The 21729-nt window shown below is 58.1% G+C and overlaps 1 protein-coding gene across 3 annotated transcripts in view; it reads right to left on the bottom strand.

Annotated features, from left to right (window-relative positions):
• The window catches only part of KSR2 (kinase suppressor of ras 2), an 85748-nt gene that overhangs the window by 39452 nt on the left and 24567 nt on the right, over nt 1-21729 (bottom strand). For 2 of the 3 annotated variants that reach the window (XM_054844716.1, XM_054844717.1), the window contains exons 5-10: nt 15534-15715; nt 6703-6772; nt 5937-6020; nt 2940-3007; nt 2667-2765; nt 1254-1372 (exon numbers count right to left, since the gene is read on the bottom strand). In XM_054844716.1, coding sequence (XP_054700691.1) covers nt 1254-1372; nt 2667-2765; nt 2940-3007; nt 5937-6020; nt 6703-6772; nt 15534-15715 — 622 coding nt within the window. The remainder of the gene's footprint in view (nt 1-1253; nt 1373-2666; nt 2766-2939; nt 3008-5936; nt 6021-6702; nt 6773-15533; nt 15716-21729) is intronic. The other variant, XM_054844718.1, reaches the window with a different exon arrangement.

Here is a 21729-nt window from a genome sequence, read left to right as displayed (position 1 = left end):
CATAGAATCTTTAAGGTTGGCAAAGACCTCTAAGATCATCGAGTCCAACCATCAACCCAACACCACCATGTCTACTAAACCATGTCCCGAAGGGCCACATCTACACGTTTTTTGAACACCTCCAGGGATGGTGACCCCACCACCTCTCTGGGCAGCCTGTTCCAATGCCTGGCCGCTCTTTCGGTGAAAAAATTTCTCCTAATATCTAATCTAAACCTCCCCTGACACAACTTGAGGCCGTTTCCTCTTGTCCTATTGCTAGTTACTTGGGAGAAGACACCAACACCCACCTCACCTCAACCTCCTTTCAGGGAGTTGTAGAGCGATCAGGTCTCCCCTCAGCCTCCTCTTCTCCAGGCTAAACACCCCCAGTTCCCTCAGCCGCTCCTCACCAGCCTTGTGCTCCAGATCCTTCACCACTTCGTTGCCCTTCTCTGGACACACTCCAGCACCTCAATGTCCTTCTGGCAGTGAGGGGCCCAAAACTGAACACAGCACTCGAGGTGTGGCCTCACCAGAGCCGAGTACAGGGGGATGATCACTGCCCTGGTCCTGCTGGCCACACAAGCCAGGATGCTGTTGACCTTCCTGGCCACCTGGGCACACTGTTGGCTCATGTCCAGTCAGTTGTCAACCAACACCCCCAGGTCCTTTTCCGCCAGGCAGCTTTCCAGCCACTCTGCCCCAAGCCTGTACCATTACACGGGGTTGTTGTGACCCAAGTGCAGGACCTGGCTCTGAGCCTTGTTAAACCTCATACCATTGACCTTGGCCCATGGATCCGGCCTGTCCAGATCCCTCTGCAGAGCCTTCCTACCCCCAAGCATATCAACACTCCCGCCCAATTTGGTGTCATTTGCAAACTTAACTGCAGGTACACACGATCCCCTCGTCCAGATCATTGATAAAGACATTAAACAATTAAATTCCTTCTTAAATTCCTTCCTTTAGAAATTACTCTCCCACCCAGAAAATGGGATTGATGCTCCCGAAGGACGTGCCCTGGGCAAGCTGCTGCTCCTCACGCCAGGACCATCCCCGCTGGGGAAGCGGAAGCAAACGGAGTGGCTCAAGCAACCCAACTCGGGTGGCGTTGGCAAATGCCACCGGCTTCGGCCCCTTTATCTGCACAAGCAGCAGCTGCACGCGAAGAACCAGCAAAAGCCGCTGATATTTCGGCAACATGGGGCCGGTGGCCTCTGGCAGGGGGTGGGTGCAAAAAGGGGGTGTTCGGGGTTCTTGGAGCAGCTCACCTTGTTGAGTTTGTTGGTTTTGGGGAGCGTCTGGCTGACGTGCAGGTCTGAGTACCTGGGGGGTTTCCGCAAGGGGTTGTTGATATCGCAGGGCACCGATTCTGTCCGGACTAACCTTGCTGGATTAAGAAGGGAGAGAGGGGGAAAAGGGGATGGAGAGGAGGGGGAGAGAGATGGAGAGACATCAAAGCTTCGAAGGAGCACTCGGGGTCAACCCTGCGCTGGCAAACCACTCTTGAATCGCTTTCCAAAGCAATCCCTCGCGACACCTCCAGCCGCTTGGCTCCTGCCCCGGGATGCAGCCAGCCTTCGGGCTCCCTTCTGCGCCCAGGCTACAGCCAAACCCCCCCGGGATGCGGGGGCGCTTCAAGCCCCCCGCGGTGGGATGCGAACTGCACCCTTCTCCCCCTGCCGAGGGGCTGCAGCTCGGGGAGGCTCAGCAGCCACCACGGCCACCTCGTGAGCCGGGGAGTCAGCCAGCATCAGGAGGAGGCACCATCCTCTTCCTCACCACGGCTTTTCAGGGCGAGGGGAAGGAGCCGGCTCAGAGCACCCTGCTCTGGGCGGAGAGATTTTTTTTTTGGAAAAGGCAGCTTGCAGCCTGGGGGGACTTGGGGACAGGCTGGCTGCAGGGCAAGGCATTGAAGAGCGTTTTGGGGAGGCTATTTCACTGATGCTGAGGCCACCCCAAAGCCACGCTGCTCCTTGCTCCCATGCTAAAACGCACAGCGGGCAGCTCTGGCTCTTGCGGCATCGCAGACCGCAGCCATAACCCCCAATTTCCGCCCATCCCAGGAGCCCACCTGCCCCCGGCAGCACGGGACGCTGCTTTCCCTGCCTCTTGGTCAGGGTTTGCAGCAGCTCAGAGCATGGCAGAGGGGGTCTTCAGCCCCTTCCACCCAAATTTGCTGCAAGCAAGAGCATGGGGGCCGGAGTGAAGGCTGCAAAATTGCCCCCCCCATCGTAGCCACAGCATCCCTGCTCGCCTTGCGAGGTGCCACCAGTGCAATGCATTCCCCTCGCGATTAAACCAACGAGCATGTTTTTGGTGGTATTTGATACACAATAACGGCCTTAAGAGCTTAAAATTCAAGGCAATGGTAATTGGAAGCATTTCCCTTAGGCGGTCGCGGTCCTCTGGCCGTCAGGGAGCACTCGGCCAAAATCTGGAAGAAAAGAGGTGGGAAGTGATGCCCGTCGTCCTGGTGCAAAGTTCTCCCTCCTCTGCAGATTTTAGGATGGAGGAGAGCAGGATAAGGCAGCTCCGAAAGCACCACGAGCATCCGCAAAGGCACGGCCACGTCCCCGTTGCGGGGACCCCCATGCACCGACAGCGCCGCGGGAGATTTCGGGTCCCACGCGTCCGCCCTAAGCTCTCGACGGTAGCAAAAGGCTAAAACCTGTTGCACTTACCCCGTGCGGTGGGGAATCTGAAAAGAAAAGGAGGCAGGGGAAGGGTGGGTGGAAGTGGTTTGCAATGCAAATCTGCCTCGCCCCGAACGGCTCGTCTCCCTATAAGCGGAAAAAACGGTGGGTAAAATTTTCACAGAGCGCCCAAGCGGTTCGGGAGCCTCCGTCCCGCCGGCCGTCAACGAGGGTCGGGCTCCCGAATCGCCCGGGGGGCTTTTGAAAGTTTTACCTGGTGGCAACATCCACGGAGGCAGAAGGGGGAAGAAAGGCCCTTACCTCCGCGGTGGATGATCAGCAGGTGACACGGAGGGGCCTCTTTGGTGCATTTGTTGTGGCACTTGAGCCTGGTAGGGAACAGAGGAAAAAAAGGCGTGAGAAGCGAGGGGGACGCGGAGCACCGTGGTACGGCCGGAGGGACGCGGCTCGCAGCAGGGAGCATCGCAGCAGAACGGGGCCGGCGGGTGGAGGGAGGTTCTCCTCCCCCTCTGCTTGCCCTGGTGAGGCCACATCTGGAGTTGTGTGTCAGTGCTGGGCTCCCCGGTTCAAGACAGACAGGGAACTACTGGAGAGAGTCCAGTGAAGGGCTGTGAGGATGATGAGGGGACTGGAGCATCTCTCGGATGAGGAAAGGCTGAGAGAGCTGGGGCTGGTTAGCCTGGAGAAGAGAAGACTGAGAGGGGATCTGATCAACGCTTATCAGTATCTAAAGGGTGGGTGTCTAGAGGATGGGGCCAGACTCTGCTCAGTGGTGCCCAGTGACAGGACAAGGGGCAACGGGCACAAACTGGAACACAGGAAGTTCCATCTCAACACGAGGAAAAACTTCTTCCCTCTGAGGGTGACCGAGCCCTGGGACAGGCTGCCCAGAGAGGTTGTGGAGTCTCCTTCTCTGGAGAGATTCCAAACCCGCCTGGGCACCATCCTGTGCAACCTGCTCTGGGTGACCCTGCTTTGGCAGGGGGTTGGATTAGATGGTCTCCAGAGGTCCCTTCCAGCCCCCACCAGTCTGGGATGCTGTGAGCCTTTTCTCCACGCAGGAAGGTGACTCGAGGTGCGTTTTGGTTGTGCACAGCCCCTGGGTGGGTGCTCGTGGCTTGAGCGCTCCCACGGGCAGAACCTCCCGGATCCCTACGGTCCTGCCACAACCCCCAAGGCGCCCGCACGGGCTGCGTGCGCAGGGATAAGCAGCGGCATGGGATGCACATCCTAGGCAAAGGAGAGCCACGGCGGGGGCATCTGTCCCGATGGAGAGGTGCAGGAACCCCCAAACCTGGGGGGGGAGCTGTCTGGCTCCCCACTTTCTCTCCCGGTGACAGGGGACCAGGTACCCAGCAGCCAGCTTGAGGATGCCCAAAATTGCCATTTCTGCCAGCCTGGGCTGAAATAAAAGCCGCAGAGACCCGCGCTCGGGGGAAAGCCGCTTCCCCCTGACCACCATCCAGCTCCAACGCCGCTTTACGCTTAATTAAATTCAGGGGCAGCGGAGGGGAAGGAAGCGGCTCCCCGGCCCCCTTTGGCTCCCGATGAATCTCTGCCATTGTGCCCTCCCTCCTGGCTTTATTACCAGGACATTTAACAACAATAATGAGAGCATTTACACAGCTACGTTGAATATTCTGCAGAGCTTTGCCTGGTTTCGCAGAGCCGGGAAAGGAGTCTACGGAGGGCTTCACCCCTGGGTCATGCATATAGGCATAAGCAGGCTCACGCCACCCCGAAACGTTCCCGTTCATTCTTAATTAGGGATGGAAACGAGTTCCCGGCTCATGCTCCGCCACGGCAGCCTCGGCGGAGAAGGGAGAGCCACGGGGGGAAAAGGGAAAGAAGAGGAAAGGATTTAAAAAAAAAACAAGAGTAAAGGATGGAGGGGGAAAAAAAAAAAAAAGACGGCAGCTACAAGTCAATGAGCTGGGTAATGAAAATTCAGGAGCCGTGCGCGTTAGCTTTTATTACCGAGCCGTTCCTAGAGGGAAAGGCAGAGATTAATTTGGTATTCGAGGCCTGGGGGAGGCTGGGGTCTGTTTGTTTGTTTTACCTGCGCGTTCGCCCTCCCGTTTCTGGGGGAAGCAGCGCCGGGGCCGGGTGGCTACGGCAAAACCGGCGAACCTAACTACTTTGCGTTCACCCTTACTTTTAACAACCGGGGAATTTATTTGGATTGGGTTTGTTTTTTCTTTTCTGAGCGACTACAGGCAGCAGGACCGACACAGCGCCGGAGCTGCAGCATCGCAGTGTCCCTCCTCCCGCGCGGGAACCAGCCCCGGGCAGGCAGAGCAGGCAGGGCTTGCAGGCAGCAAAGCCTCCGGTCGCTTGAGCATTGAATGCAACAGGAATCACTGCTTTAAAAAAAAAAATAGATATTTGATAATATCACTTCCAGAAAACCACCACCAACTGCACAGTAACCAGGCATTTCTTGTCCAGGTTTAAATCCCAATTTGCTAACTCATCAGCATTTAATCAACGGCAACAGCGATCGTTATCATTTGATAGCTCCGGCTAACTCAGTTACGCTCGGACAATCGACGTATTCCCAGCACCCGTCCCTAGAAAAAGCAATCGCGTCTCCAGAAGCAGCTTTACTAAGTGCCGACGGCCGCACGATACCACGTAAGAGCCGGGCGCCGCCAGATTTCAAGCAGTATAAGTGGCCCCAGCCCCGGCCTCGCTAATCTTTTTCCAGTCCTGCCCAATTTTACGGCCAGCGCGGCCCCTCTCCTTTGCATCCTCAGTGCCACAGCATTGCCAGGAAACAGAGGGCCACCAAGCATTTTTTTGACACAAAATACAGAGGATACAGCCCAAGGCTGTGGGCAAAACCCATCCAATGCCCCGAGCTACCCCGCAGGCAGGCGATGCCCTCAGCCCCCCCGGTTCGGCCCCTCCAGCCCCCCGCCCCCTACGGATAATTCCATACGTAACCCTATAGCGTGGGCATCTAAAGCCGGGCCAAGGACGGCAGCGAGCGGGGAGGCTGTCAGGATCTGACTCAGAGCTCTGGCGAAAGCAGAGCTGAGGTCTGGCAGGCAGCATCCTCCCCGAGGACCTCCCCGCTTCCACCCCCGGCACGCAGACCCGACCTCAGCCCCGGTTTGGGGTGTTCTTCACCCGATTTCACATCTTATGAAAACTTTCTGCAAGGATGTGCTGGCGAGGGGCTGGTTGGTCTGCCCATGCCCGAGCCCCTGCTTATAAATAAATAATAAATAAACCCTAACGATCCCCCTCGCAACGTTAAGGAGTGACACAAACAGCTCCGGCACCGTGACGTACTTGCAGTTTTTGCATTTTAAGCCGAACAACATTCCTTTCCCGCAGACGGTGCAGGTCTGAGACATCCAGTACTTGGTGGAAAACCTGCGGAGAGAAACGCGGAGAGTGGCCGGGGCGGGGAGACGAGGCTGTACCACCCCATCCACGCTCCTGCAGAAACTTCTCTCGACCCACGCTTATCTACCGAACCCCGATTCTTCCTCTCCTTGCTGCCCTCAAACAGTGCTGCAGGTGTCGAGGCGTCTCTCTAGGGATGCCAAAACACAAGTCTGAGCCCCCCTTTGGTTACGCAGAAGGGCACAGCCTGCTCCCAAGGGGTCCAAGCCAGCCAGGATGGGCATTAGCCACCGGCTCGCCGTGGCCAGAGCCCCCAAAACACCTCCCTGCCCTGGGCACCCAAGTTTCCAGCCGGTCAGAGAAGCGGCTGCCCCATCAAATAGCAGCAGCGAGGCTATTTCTAGTGCTTTTCCTTCTCGAGGTAGATACGGCAGGGCAATAATCTGGAAATTTGCTGAAGGTTGGCAAGGTCACGGATAATACACGGCTTTTATTGATAGCGACTCGAGCTTTATCTAAACCAAATCTGAACTGAAATGGAATTTAAATGGGCTTCTAGGACGGTGCAGCCCAGCATGGGAAAGAGGGGGAGCGGCCCCGAGCCCTCCATCCCGGAGCAGAGATGGAAGTGGAGATGCTCATCCCCCGGCATCGGGGGGGTGGGGCAGAGGGGGGGGATTCACCCGGCGCTGCGGCGGGGTTGGCGTACCTGTGTTTTATCGAGTTTCCGAGATCTCGACGGGGGATCTGCGGGGACCAGCGAGGCACTGACAGCGTATCTGCGGGGAGAGGAGAGACGGGGAAAACCATCAGGCGGTAATAAAGGCGAGAGCCGGGGTTCAGGCTTTTGGGGAGGGGAGGGAAGGAGATACACAACAAATAGAGTTTGCCTTATATTGCCCCTTAGAGATGCCCTGCCGGGCTCCCTTTCTGCAAAGCAAAAGGCCTCAGCGGGGAACCGGGGTCTCTTGCCCCCCCCTTCCCCATAACAGCACCCAGTCTGGGCCAGGGAGAGAGGTGGGAGGTGATGCGCCCACCCCACGGGTGCTGCACCCATCTGCACACAGAGCGGGATTGCAAAGCTACCGGAGCCACGTCACGATGTCCAAACAAGAAAGGGAAAACCGAAGCCGAAACGGCAACCGCATGGTTTATTAATAAGACATCACGTCTCGTGGTTGCGGCTGGACAAAAAGCCAAGCGTCAGCCGCTCGGAAGGCAATTTCACTCGTATTCAGATGGAAGAACAAAGTAAAAAGCAGCCTCGGCGCTCTCCTCGGGGAAAAGGACCTCGGCTGGGTAAGGAAAAAGAGATAAGATCATTAGCGCTGGCTGGAGCAGGCAGGTAATTAGCAGCACGGCCATGCCGGTGCCGTGCCTGGACTCCACGTCCCCCCTTTAGCCTCAGCAAGGGCAGACACCCACCTCCTCCTCCTCCTCCTCCCCCAGGACTCAGGAGAAGTCCTGCCCCGCGGGATGCTCAGCCCCAGGGAGGGGATCCGTGCCCGGGATTCAAAGGCTGGATTTTCAATACAGAATTCCAGAGGTTTCCCGGGCACGAGGCGCCAGCCCCGGCACGACGCGAGCCGAGCCACGGCGTGGAGCCGAGCGGCAGCCCCCAGCCGCGAGCCCGGCCGTTTGCTCAGCATGCCAGCAAATCCCTCGCTAAATACACTTTCGATATTATCCCTCCGAGCAGGGAGAACCACTGTTTGCTTTAATATCCCATTTTAATATAGCGGGCGGCAGGGTGTTTTAATTGCACTCTCTTTCTGAAGGTTACATTTACATGCCGCTTCCCATGCAAGGCGCTGTGAAAAGTCTGGGGAGCGTCCTAAAGCGCATCCATCTCCTGCACCTCCCACCGGCAGCTGCTCCGGCTCCTGCTCTCACTCCACCGCCTCGGTCCAGATCACCCCTCGGGCACAGTCGGCAATTAAGATGTTGAAGGACTACAAAGTCAATTAAGGTAATTGCTGCCCCCGGCCCCAGGTAGGCTGTTTTACACCAGCAGCGTGCCAATATTTTTGACCCATGCATCTCACCAGCCCTTGAGACAACCCGCCCCGGGGCTGCTGGACCAGCATCCCTCCCACTACCCCCGTATCCGGGGACATCCACAAGCCACGGCGACGATGCTCTAAAGAGTGAGACCGTTCCACGCACAAGCACTATTCCTCCCAAAACGTCATTTTCTCCTCAGTAAATCACATTACACAAATAAGTTCCCCCCCTCCCACCCCCCAACACCGGTCCTTGATGAACTAAACACCCAGGCAAGAACAGCTCCTCTCCCAGAATTAAATTACAACCTCCGCTTTATCAGCCACAATTTATTTCCACTAACTTTCAGCTGGCCTCAATTAAATCCTGCCATCCCGGGGAGGGGGAGAGGGGACGTAGGCAAAGACGACCGAGCCTTTTAATTACTTTCTAAATGTGCTCGCTGCAAAAATGTATTAAAGTGTATCAGGGATTTTAACCTCCTAACAAAAATGAGACCGACGTGATTCACGGCTAATTATGTTCATTAGAGGGAGCGATATACGAAGGATCGCGGCGTTTAACAATAGACCTGCTGTTGGCAGGAAGGAAAACAAGTAAAGCAGGGCAGGAGGGCAGGGGAAGGCGCCCCACGGCCACGGGGAACAGCCCCAAAGGCTTGGGGGGCTTTGACGTTAATTAACGATGCTTCCATTTAACTTGTGCACGTGAGAGGCTCACCCGGAGGAAAAGCTGCGATGTTAAATCGGGGTGATGCCCAAAGGGAAGGCAGAGGTGCAGCAGCCTTCCCCCCTCCTCCAGCACAGGATGAACATTCCCATCAAAACCCCAAAATTGCCACAATTTGAGGTGATTGCAAGAAAAGACAAAAAAAAAAAGAAAGAAAAAAAAAAAAAAACCCAACCACCTCATGGCCACGGGAGCGTGTCTCACCACCACAGGGGGACCAGGCTTTGTTGTAGGGACCCCGCGACGGAGCCGTGCCGGCCCCAAGGTGCTGCGGCTGCCCTCGCGGCAGCGGGACGAGTCGACCCTCCCGAGCCTCGAAGCACGGCAGGCGGGTGCCCACCTCCCTCCATCCTCCTGCTGCCCCCCACGCTGCCGCCCCCGAGCTGCCCCGCAGCGACTGATGGCTCCTGACCTCCCCTGCCCAGGTGTCACTCGGTACTTATACATTTATCACCGGCAACCTCCTCTATGACTTCAAAACCAGAGCTCTTTTAGCCGTAAGTCCCTTCGCACGAGTGCGTGAGGGCAATTTTAGGATTTGTTTTTTTCCCCCCCTCGCCTCCTCCTCAGGTGGTGTTTAATGGGCACGGGTGTAACTTCCCAGGGAAGAACGCAGCTGGTACCCACTGAGCAGCCCAGCGGGGACCCCCCGACCGAGCACCCATCACCCGGAGGGCCCCTCAAAGGCCAAACCCTGCTCCCCAGCGCCGTGACGCTGCCCAGCACCGCCCGGCACAGCGATCCTCACGGAGCGGCACAGACCCCGCGGCCGGGGCACTCGCTGCCGGGGGTATGCCCCCTTCCTCCCGAGCACCCTGAAACCTCCATTCTTTCCTTCGCCGCAGCACCGCGCTGGCAAAGGTCACGGCTCCCGCTCCGCGCGGCACAGCTCAGCCTTGAGTCAACAGCCCGAGCTTGACGGGGCTCAGATGTGCCGGGAGGAGAGCGGGGAAGGGGGGGAAACCGCCCGGGCGGAGGGTGACAGCCGCCTCCGGCACGTCTCTGACAGCCGACACGGGAGAAGAGCCCTGCCGCCCGGCTCCGCAGCGGTGACAGGCAGCCGTGACAGCCGCCGCTGGTCCCTGAGTGGCACCCGCACGCCTCGGAGGTGACGCGGACCGGGATGCTGCCTCGGCCGTGACGCCCTCCTCACCCTCGATGCCATCCCAACGGCTCCCCGGTGCCTTTCGGCTGCCGGTGCGGACGTTTTTCCCTCGCTCCCCGGCTGCGAGCCGCAATGCCCGGGCATCTCCTGCATGGAGAAGAGCAGCCAGAGCTCCCTTCGTTCATTTATTTGGGTTTCCACCCTCCCTGGGGGCAGATGAGGAGGGCAGTGATGCCCTCGGCAAGCCCTAACACCCCCACGGAATACACCAGGAGCATCGCCCGGGGCCAGCAGCCGAGCCAAACCACACCGATGGTGACTCTTTTGGCACGATATCGCCCTTATTCATCTCCTGGCACTTTTCTAGACGTCCAGAGAATTGGTGCGAACGTGTTATCCATCACCACAACAGCCCGATAAACAAACCCTCCTCCTCCTCCTGCTACCGCAAACAGCGTCAGGCCGTGGTCGCATTATGAACGGGACAGATAAAATCGATGGAAGCGAGCTTGGAAAGCATCCCGGGATGAATCACTGCAAAGCCAAAGAGCAGCCAGGAGACACTGCACTTGTCTGCAGACGTTCTATAGACCCACGTCTGCCCCACCAAAACCCTCCCAGCACCGGCCCCGGGGTGGCTGAGTCCCCTGGGGACGTTGTGGGGGGACACCGGGGTGCGGTCACCGCCTAAAAGAGTTTGACAACCACGACAGGTCCAGCATCAGGTATATCTCTACAAACCCACCCCCAAGCAGAAATCGCAGACCCTATCGTGACGGGGGATGCTGGCAGAGGTCACTGCCAGCACGGTCCCATCTGGGGAGCCAAGCGCACCGGCGAGCTGCTCCTCAGCAAAGGGTGCACCCAAGGACCCAAAGTCCCTCCACGAGACACCTCGGTCCTCGCTCTAGCTGGTTTTAGGGCCAAAACAGGATGGGAGAGATCCCCAAACAGCTCAGCTGCAGCAGCGAGGGAGCCGCAGCAACGCTTGGAGCAGCAGCACCAGCAGCTTTCCCTCCCCGTGATATAAAATCCAGGCGGGATTCAAGCTAAAAAGGGCATCAGCCTGCCCCCTCCCTAAGCGCGCACGGCAAATATCCCGCACGCGAATCACAGCCAGGTCCAAACCCAGCGACGGCCCCACGGTGTCCCTGCTGCGGGCGGAAGGATGATCCGGCGGGTTGAAACGAAAGCTCAGCCCTTGCCGAGGGGATCATCCAAAGCAGCCGAACGAGGCAGAGCTATTCTCCGAGCATCTCTCTAGTAAGAAAACAGAGTCACTTCATAATCCCGGCAGTTCCTCTTTGCAGCGTGACGATCCTATTTATACAGCCGAAATGTCACGTTCCGTCGCTTCGCTGGCTTAAATACTCACGTTGTGATTTTTCTCCCCCCCTAATTCGCAGCCTTGCGGGGTCAATCACGCTTGCCCAGACAAAGCTGCGTTCTTCGGCTGCGCGCAGGGTAGGGAAGCCTCCGGTGCCGCGCTGCCGGCTGGAGCAGCCGGATGGTGAGGCAGCCAGCTGTGGCCAGATGTGGGCTGCCAGGGAGGTCCCAGCCGGGCTGCCAACACGGTCGTGGAGTGCTCGTACCACGGCTTGTATCGGCAGCAGGGCAGGTTCAGAGAGCAGGAAACCACTGATGGTCATGAAGAAACGATGTCCTGCTTGGGAAGTCCCCCACTGAAGGCGGTTTGGGCCGGGACAGTGTTAAGGAGAAGTTTCTTCCCATAAAACCACCCCCAGCATCAGGGATGGGATGCCTGTGGAGAGGGGCCGCGGTCCGAACGGCACCAGCCACTCGCACACGTGCCCCGCAGCACCCTCCACACGAGCATCGTGCTCTCGGCTCCTGCCTGGTCCTCTCCAGCAGAAAGGCTGGACTTAGGGCTCCTGGATTCTCAGCGCAGGGCTCGATCCACTGGACATCAACAACTCCTCGAATCTCTGCTCTCCACCAGCCATCCCTACCCAACGCCAGCCCTTCTGAGGGCTCTGTCGCAGACGCTCAGGGGCTGAAGGACACGCAAGGAGCTCTGGTGGCATCTCAGCGCTTGCCACTTGCTTGGCCATCACTGCTTGACCACCCAAGCCCCAGGCAGGCACTGGGGCAGAAAGTCAGCGACATAAACTTCAAAGCCCTTGGTTTCTAAGCCAAAAGGCAGAGCCAGGACTGGGATCCAGGAGAAGTGACCCACCAGGGACACGGCCAGAGCAGCACCAAAGGCAACAGTGGATGCAACGGAGCTGATGTATAGGATCGGGCTGACGCACCCAGCTGAGAGCTGAGGAGAAGGGAGGTGGGCATCATCGGGGACCACATTAAAACAGCCACGATCAGCTCTGTAGGGATAAGACGAGGGCTTTGAGGGGTCACTGCTCATAACTCCACGTACCAGGGGATGCTCCATGGCTCTTGTCTTGTTCCCAGGCCACAGAAAGAGCCTCTCCACTGTGTGCGGCTATTTCAGGGCCAAGCCAGAGTTCAAGAGTACCCCAAAAGTCTTTACTTTCCCCCTTCTTCTTCCCCTCCAAGGGATTCTACGGAAAAATTTCAATTCAAAACCAAAATTCATGGGGATCCTGGCCTTGTGTGAAGGGGACTTTGCCCCTCCAGCAAGATTTGTGCTGTGGGAGAAATAGGCTCCTTCTGCAGCTCACGGCCAGCCCTTCTGCTCTCGCTCCATGCCTGTGAAAATCCATTCCCATCAGGGCAAACAGGCTGTTAAAAGTAAGAGAGAAGCGTCCCAACCCGCATCTGATCAGGACCAGGGATGATTCAGATGGGAGCACGCTCCTGCCACAAGCAGCAAGACACGCTGGCTGTTGAAAAGAGGTCGTCAAGAGACAGCCGGGCAGAGAGGGGTCTCGCCAAGGGCTCGCCAGCCTCCTCTCCCGCATCTCAATCTGACAACAACAACATTTTTTGGTTTCGGTGCTTAGGGAAGTAATTCGACATCAATCCAGAGCATACCAGGCGCTGCCGTGCTGATCCCATGAGAGAAAAGGGGAAGAGGCGTTTTGCTGTTGGGGTTTTATGAAAGTTTAGGTACCCGTGGTCATAGGGATGGGATATTGCGGAGAATTTGGCTGCCAAACCGCATCTGTGTCTCTGGGACGGGGACAGGGAGGTCCCTGGGATGCGGGGTGGGTGGCTCACACCCTTGGTGACCCCCACGAAGCTCATTCAGCAGTGCACGGGAAACCCATTGCACTTAAGAGTCAATGAGAAATAGTGGCACCCCAGGAGATGGGGCGAGGTGTGACCCCCAAACCACGACCAGCTCTTCTCATAGGACCTACAAGCCCTGGTACTTTGGACCAGCAAGAATAGCAGCAAGAGGAGAGCAGGGGGTCGAGGACATGCAAAGTGTCATGTGCCGGAGCAAGGGGAAGCCACCCAGGTCCCATAACGGCAACATGGGGCATGGGGAAAGCTGCAGAGATATCTACTGCTCCTCACAAATAAACGTGCCTCTGCACGGCTTGGCATAACTCATCTTCTGTCCTCGAGGTAACGAGCCCTCGTGTCAAGCTCCATTAAACCCCATCTCCCTCCGCGCAGGGCCATGCTCAGCACCCGGCTGCTGTGAGCAGGATACGACCGTTCTTCCCATAGGGTCCTAAACCCAGAAAGCAAATGTGGAAGCAGACAGAAAACTGGGATGCAGCTCGAGGACAAGGCCACTGGTACAGAAACGATGCAGAAACGCAAGAGAACTAAGAAAACTACCATCTAGTAGGATTTTTTTGCCTTGCATCAAATTTTCCCCACAGGAGCGAGGGTCGCTGAGCACATGGATGTTGCTCCTGCAGCGACCAAACGGTTTGGCTGATGCTAAAACCTCTCAACAGGGTTCAAGCAGCTGGTGCAAACCAAGCCCCTCTCTCCACGGCTCACATCTAGCCCAGAAAACGAATGTTCACAGCAGCCAAGAAAGTTGGATGGCCGAGGGAAATGAGAAGAGACACCTCTCCAGCAGCCTTAGTCACTTGCTAGCCCGTCACTTCTCATCGCATCACGTTCCTGCGATGCCACATTACATCAGGTTATCACACCACGGGATGTAATCCAACGCTGATGCGTGAGGAAACCTAATGCGACAAGACGCGGCGGGGGTTTGCTGAGAATGGGGTTTATTTCTTGGTTTCTGGTCTGCTAGTCCCCATCTAGTTCTGGGCTGCAAGTTGAGCTCAGCCCATGCCGCGGGGAAAAAAAAAGAACAATGCAAAAATACCCCTCGCTCTGGGCAAATCTGCTGGCTGGTAGTTGAGAGTCAGGTAGTTGGACATCTCCTCAAATAACATCGCCTGCCTGCAGAGTTCCTGCCAGGTCTCACCCCTGTCCCCAAAGCCAAAGAAATGGGAGCCAAAGGATGCCAGAAATGGCTCGATGACCCTTCAACGATCCCAAACAGCAGCTGACTGGGGTAAAAAAAATAAGGAAAGAAAGAAATCACGAGGGTTTTGCCTTGCAGAGGGCTGGGAGAGGCATGGCTGTGGGGATGCCGGCGGGGGGAAGGAGCTGCCCCATCACACCAGCGCCTGCAAACGGTGAAGCCGTCCCGGTGCTGCTTCCCGCCCCGGTGAGAAGTACGGCGAGGGGGAAAACCTGCCAGTGCCGGGGGGCTGGGTGGGCAGGGAGGGGTGTTGTCTGCAAACCCCCTGCTACAGCCAAAAGCCAAGCAGTAAGAATGACTAGAAGAACCCCAAATGAGCCAAAAAGACTGTGTTTTGGAAAAGCAAACAGAAGGGAAAAGCCTGGGGAGGGGAAGGTGGCAGAAAACCAGCCTGGATATGGAGTTGGAGGAAGTTTTTAGCTGAATAACAAGAGGCAAGGAGAGCTTGCCCTCCCCACAACAGTTCTTGGCAAGGAAATCGCTCCCAGCAGCTGCCGTGTGTTTTCTGGGAGGGTTTTGTTTAGGCTGAGCGCCACGCCTGGCTTGTAAAAGCTTCAATTCCTGCAGAATTAATCAGGGCACCGGTCCGAGCCCGGGAAATAAGGGTCAGACTGTTTCTCCCCAGCCAGCCAGCAGCAACGCCCTGGGTGAGCTCATCAACCCAAACCCACCCATTGAGTCCCACCACCAGCATTTCCTGGAAGAGGACAAGCCACCCCAGGCAGACCCGCAGGCAGGACTGGGCCGGTTGCCGGGATCAAGGTCCGTGTGGTTTGCACCAGACCTGTCCACATCGGGGCCGGCTTCACCTGAGGCTCCGCATCGGCCGAGAACCCTGCAAGCAGGAGGGGTTGGAGAAGCAGCCTCCTTGCACGACGGTGAAACCACGGCTGGATCTACAAAGGAGCCCTTGGAAAAGTCACTCTCAAGTGACAGCCAGCCAGTGTCACCAACCCAGGCAGCACGGAAAGGCTCGTGGCTCTTCCAACCCTCCCGTGCCGATGCGGTAGAGGAGCCTATCTCTCCGCACACACCAATACGACGGTGGGTTTGTGTATCTACAGACGTATATAATCCAGTTTCCAGGCTTGTATTTGCCCAGAAGCACCCACATCTCTCCAAACACTGATACGAGGCACCCGCATGAGGGCTGTGCTCACCGCGCAACGCTCAACCAACGTCCTCCGGACCATCGATGCGCCGGCGGACACCCCGAGTTTCCCACAGTCGTGTCCTCTGCTTGGCATCAACCATCACCCACCCCATGGAAGGGGGACCTGGAGGGGGGCTTACTGGGACTTACTTGCTGAGAAGGTGGCTTCGGTGTGGACGGGAGGGGTGGAGGGGAGGAAAGGCGGGTACCCCACGAAGAAGGAGCGCAGGGAACGCTCGGAGAGGAGCGGGGAGCGCTGCGCTGGGATGTTCTCGCAGCTTCCCACGCTGTTGTGGATCTTGAGGTTCAAGGGCTTGTTCTTCTTCTTGACTCTGGAAGGAAAAGGGAGGAGAAGAAAAAAAAAAAAAGGACAGAAAAGTGAAGGGCAAGAAACTGGGAGGGGGGGATTTGCTCAGGGGCTGGGGGGAGGAAGCGATGGCACCCGTGGGACGGCTGCTCGCGCAGGGAGGTTCTGCGCCGCCCCGTGAGCTTAGACCCATTTCCCTACAAGAACTCTCAATCCCTCCCCACCACCAAAAAAAGGCAATTTTCATTAAGGAGCACATTGCATTCCAGAGCTCTTCCTCCTGCAAAACCTGGCTGAAAAGGGTCAGTTGGTCCAAAAGCCCCATCACCCCAGTCTTGCCGCCCTTATCGCATCCCCAAAATCCCCCGCTGCCCGCCAGCCCCCCCCGTGGGGCTGCATCACCCCCCCATACCCCAAGCCGAGAGATTGCCCGCACAAACCCGCCGGCGTGGACCTCGCCCACGGCGCAAAGGCGTGCTTGCGGTAACGTCCGAGTCCTGGTTACTACCAGCCCTGCTTCGAATGGGGGAAACTGAGGCACGGAGGTCACCCAGATCACCGGTACTCTGCAGCACTCAGCACCAGCTCCGATTTTAACGTCACTTAACGTCACCTACATCCATTTTAGGCCCCAAGCAGGGGAACTGAGTACAACCAAGGGGTGGGCTGCAGCGGAGCGCGTCACCTAAGGCTGACGCTGTGAGCGGCCCCAGCGGAAACCCGGGGAACAGCTCACCGAGGCACAGGACCGTGGGGCGGACAACCCGAAGCACTGGGAAATGTTCCTCAGAAACAGAACGCTGCAGAGCGGGGGGGTACGAGACGCCCACCTCTCGCTTATCAGCCCATTTTTCTGCCTGCCTTGCACCATGACAGGGACCAGCCGTCACTTCGGTGGCTCAGATGGACCCAAAGCAGCGCGCAAACCTGATAGATTTGCACCGCAGACCGACACCGACAGCTCGCAGGGGCTGGGCTGCAGGTTTCTGGCACAGCTGAGCCTCGCTGGCTCAGCCGCTCCCACCCCGGCCACATGGCAAGAGCGCAAGGTAGAGAGGAGCATCGTCTGCCCTGCCCCAAAGCAGCCTCCGGGAAAGGCAGCTCAGCCCTCTTGGAGATTCGGAGGATTTGGGGCAGAGACCCCCAGCCGAGGACGGAGCGGGCAGTGCGACAGCTCACGGTCATCAAGGACCCTCGTGCCCTCCCAGCTCGCGAACATCTGGAGGTGGTTTTCTCGCAGGTGACACAGTTAGCATCAACGCACAACTGAATTACAGCCTTTAATTCCACCCGCTGCCTTCGGTTCACGGTTATATTGTTAGAATTAGGCAAAAAAAAAAAAAAAAAAGCCAAAGCGGGAGCAGAGAGGGAGGCAAAGGAATCGCAGCACCTCTGCGACAGCAGCAGCAGCTGAGCCCGTCCTGCCACAGCCCGGGAGGGAAACCCAGAGCATCTGGTCCCAAAACCGAACCAGAGCCATGCGACGCCGCGAGCCCTCTTAGAGTGGAAATGAGGAGAGAATGAACCCAGGCGCTGCTCTCCCCAAACTCTCCTCCGTGCCCCACAGCTGCTTTCCTGCAAACACCTACACGCACGTTCGCAGGCACCGGGTCCTGCTCTGCTGCCATCGCTCCAGCACCATCGACCGGAGACGCACCCGAGCTCGGACACCCGCTCCCGCCCGCAGGCGAGCCATCGTCCCCGGGTCCCAGCAACGCCCAGGAGCATCTGGCCGTGCCAGTCGATAGGAAATGACCGTGCTGCACTCGCCAGCCCGCTTTAGCAGAAGAAAATTAAACCGTCCTCTAATAAGCTAATTGTTTCCTCGCACAGGAAAAGCTGCTGCTGCCTTGAGGGTGGCTGTAATGACTTCTTTGGGTGCGCTGGGCTCGGGGATGGGGTGGATGATCGCCTCCAGCCGGGACCAACAGCACAACCCTCCTGGTTTGCAGCCCGCGAGGGTCCGATGCACGGGCAGCCCCGCGGGCGATGCCCTGCCGGGGGGACCTGAGCTGCCCCTGACCCACCCTAAACTCCCCAATCCTTAAAGCAAATCTGCAAAGCACCAAGGTGAGGAGAAGCCTGGTGTCCCCCAGAGCTGGTCCAACCCCTCCGTGGCTGCTGCTTGATCCCAACCCAACGGCACGGCCGTGACATCTCCGCCAAAGCCCCCGGCACAGCTCCCCCGGCGCGGGCATGGCCCCAGCTCCCCGCAAGCTCGGCTCCGGCACTCGGCCCAAAGCGCTTCCTGCAATGCAGTGATTAGCCACTAATCTCATTTTTTTCCACCCATAAATCAGTTCCAGACCAAATATTTACTGTGAGCATCATTTCCTCGCCAAGCAGGGCTGGTGACAGCTCTCATTATTAGGAAGGATGAGTGATTTTGGACAGAGAGAGATTTTTCTCTCTCCCTGTTTCTTCAGGAAAAAAAGAAATAATAATAATAAATACACAAACCCACCACGATCGAACTGGGTGACCGGCAAGGGTCGGCTGCCTGTCTCACCATGGCCTTGACCCCTTCCCTTGTCCCCAGGGAGGGGGGGCAGGGACTGAAGGCTCCCCGCCACCTTGGAGAGGAGTGGGACGCTGCAGCAGGAGCATCCTCCCCCCCCCCGGGACAGGGTATCCTGCTGCAAGCACCCCAACATTGGCAACAGCAGCGCCCCAGCTGTTAGGGACCCCCCGAGGTGTCCCCGGGGTGCTGGGGGACTGAGAACAAACCTGCACCTTTCACCTCCCTGGATGCACGCAAGCGCTCGGTGCTCCCCCAAGCTTTGAGTCCTCCTCGAAGAGGCCGAGATGGCAGCTTGCCCCTCCGTGGGAGAGCAGCACCGGGGCAGGATACGGCCACAGAGCCCACGGCACCCGTGGGGAGCCCGGGAGGAGCTGCAGGGCCAGGGCAAGCGCGCGGCCAGGTTGCAGAGGACACGGCTGTCCCTTTGCTGGCTTCCTCCTGGTCTCTCCCCCAACCGGCAGCGGGTGTCCCAGCACCGCGCACAGTCGGGTGGTGCACCCAGGACCAAACCTCTGCTCCGTCCTCTGGCAAAGGCAATAGGGAGGAAGGTAGAAACAGCAAATAATCCAAAATCTGGAGGAGGATGGGCCCTGCAAGAGGCAGAGGGCACAAACAACGAGCCGCAGAGACATCCCAAGAGGCAACGCGACTCCTCTGCAAACTCCTCTCGGCTGCTCCGAAGCAGCCCCGAGGTCAGGACCGCCGATTTGGGGACAAGGCACCGGGGGTGCCAGCGGGTCACAGAGCCAACCCCTCCCTGCTGTGCAAAACAAGCCCCATGTGGGGCTGCTTGTGCAAAAGAGGGTCAAATGCTGCCCTTGCTGCACGGGCTTTGGAGCAGGGGTGCAGGATGAGGCCGGCCACGGGCACTGCATAAGGGGCTTGCTGCCATGCAGGAGGGTCACAGCCCGCTTCTCGGCGGCCTCCTGCACCCGCTCGTTTGCATTGCAGCATCCCAGAGTGAAACAGGGATGGGTCAGGGATGGTTCCCCCAGGCCTGACCCCAGCGGCGCTCGCCCAGAGCAGCCACGGCCGCGGGGCAATAACCACCCCCGTGGGGGGCATCTCCTCGCCCGTCAGGGCATCCTCCCCAAGGGCTTTGCGGAGGGCTCCGAGGGAGGCTTCTTTGGGAATGCTGCTTCCTAGGATCGTTTCAGTCGGAAAATACCCTTAAGATCATCGCGTCCAACCACTCAGACCACGCCGTGCTCCTCTCAGCCCACGGAAGGAGCACCAGGACAGGGACGACACGCCAGAGCCCCCTCCCCATAACCCACTGACAGGACGCTCAGGAAAACCCAGAGGACTCCGGGCTCTTGGAGACCTGGGAGGGGACAGGCGTTGGCCGCTGACTCTGCCATCCTTTGGGAGAGACGCACCCGGGGCCGCACCAACGCAGCCCTGAGCTGCTCCTAAATCAGGCTTTTTCCACTCCAGGGGGGAAAGGTGTTTCGCTTTTCAGGCGGTTAAGTGGAGATAAGGGAGTAAATCCCGCGGGGGGAGGAAGCTGTACCACCGCCAGCCTCAACTGCCAATTCCCACGCATGACTTAGCCCATCTCTGGCCAACGTTGCCGTTTTCCCCCATTTACCCAAGCCAGCATCGCGCGAGACGGGGGGAATAAGCACGTGCTGGAAAGGCGGCGCGGTCCTCCCGGCTTAAACCCCCCAGCACAGCCCGAAGCCCCCACACCCCGGGGACAGGAGGAGCCCCCTTCCTCTGTGCCAGGCTCCGCTGGGCATCACCCCCTCACCCGGCTCCCAAACTCAACGAGGACAGTGGAAGCGAAAAAAGGGATATTTAAAAAAAAAAAACAAAACAAAAAAAAACCAACAAACACCCAAAAATACAAGGAAGGACATCAGCTTAATTCAATTTTCCATAGGGGATAAAGCCCTGAGACGACAGCAGGGTGTGGAAAAGGTGAGTACCCCCCCCCCGCCCCCCCCAAAGCATCCCGGTGATTATACAGAAACGCCGATGGAGAAGCAAACGGCGGCAGAAGGGAAAGGCGCAGCACGGCTCTGCGAAGCCGCGGGGCTGTGGAAGGGGCTATTTAGATGGTGGCGATACCTCCCGGCCCCCGGGAAGGACCATTTTCCTCCAGTCACAGCTGGGCAACCACCAAAATGAGACTCCAGCCCGCGCCGGGGGGGGGCTGCGAAGCACCAGGCGGGGGGAGCGGGGAGCTGGTTATGTACCAGTTATTTTTTATTTTGGCTTCAAAGGGTTCGTGGGGAATGAAGAGGAGTGCGCGCAGCCCATCTCTAGGCGTGAAGCCCCCCCCAAAATCTAGGAGACACCCTGGGGTGACTACAGCAAGCCCCTGCCACCCTCAGGGACGGCAGGAAAAGTGCCACAGCAGGGACAAGAGCTCCTTTCCTGCCAGATTCGGAGCAGATCCCCAAATCTGAACATCCCAGCTATTTTTTTTGCCACTCCAGGAGCCCCAGGTACCCTCTCCGTGCTCAGCCCAGCCCAGCCCCGCTGCAAGAGGCTGCAAAGCCGGGCAGCCCGGGGGGCTCTGCGAGCACCAAGCACCCCTCGCTGCAGGGATGCCGGGCTCCCTACCGATGAGACAGGGCCGGATCCTGCCCCACGCAGCCCAAACCTTTTCTGAGGTCCCCAGCCCTCAACCCTTCCCACGTCGCGAGCCCCACGGCTGCTCCTGGACCCGCAGACCCTCCCCAGCATCCCATCAGCCTGCTCCGCTCCATTACCTCCCACCATCCCCTAACCCTCTGCACGGGGAAAAAAAACCCAAAAAACCAATGAAACCCCTCATTTTTATCCTTGCCTTCCCCGTGCATGTCCCAGGGGAGACGCCAGACACAGCACCCTCCACCCAAGCCCCCCGAAACAAGAGTTCACGGGAACATCAGGGCTCGTTTCTGCCGCAGGCTGACACGGACGCTCGGGAAAGTCAGTGCCGCTCGCCGGGAGCGATTCCACGCGCAGGCAGGTAAATGCCAACCATTAGGAACATCATTTCATGCAAGAATTTGCTAAATATATGACGATGGCTTTCAAATAAAGACCAAAAAAAAAAAAAAAAATATAGCCCAGCTAGTTTGAAGCGCTTAATGCAAATCCCTTTAGGTGTCAATCCAGCCTGAATGGCTCATCCCCGCCTGCTACGTGGGATCCGTCAAACGCTTATCACCGGCTTCGGGGAAAAAAATAGAGGGTTTCAACAGGCGATGAAAAACACGAGCAGACACCCAGGACAAAGGGCCCGTCACTCCCTTCAGCCCCGGCCAGGCTCTACGTGCATCAAAGCCCGGCGGGAGGGCAGGGATTGACAGGGGCTTGTGGCGGGATGCGGGGATGGTACGGATGCTGTAGGGTCCCCGATGGAAAGGTTCCCGGCGAGGATGTGCAAAGGCACGAAGCAGCCAAGATGTCCCCGGGGTGATTCGCAGGCTGGGAGAGCGGGATGCACTGGGAGAGTGGGATGCACTGGGAGAGCGGGATGCACTGGGAGAGCGGGATGCACTGGGAGAGCGGGATGCACTGGG

This window comes from Grus americana, chromosome 16 (assembly GCF_028858705.1).
Source record: "Grus americana isolate bGruAme1 chromosome 16, bGruAme1.mat, whole genome shotgun sequence".
In the NCBI taxonomy this organism is placed as follows: Eukaryota; Metazoa; Chordata; class Aves; order Gruiformes; family Gruidae; genus Grus; species Grus americana.
The sequence above is the reverse complement of the archived record's forward strand: the minus strand, read 5'-3'. Positions and strand labels throughout refer to the sequence as shown.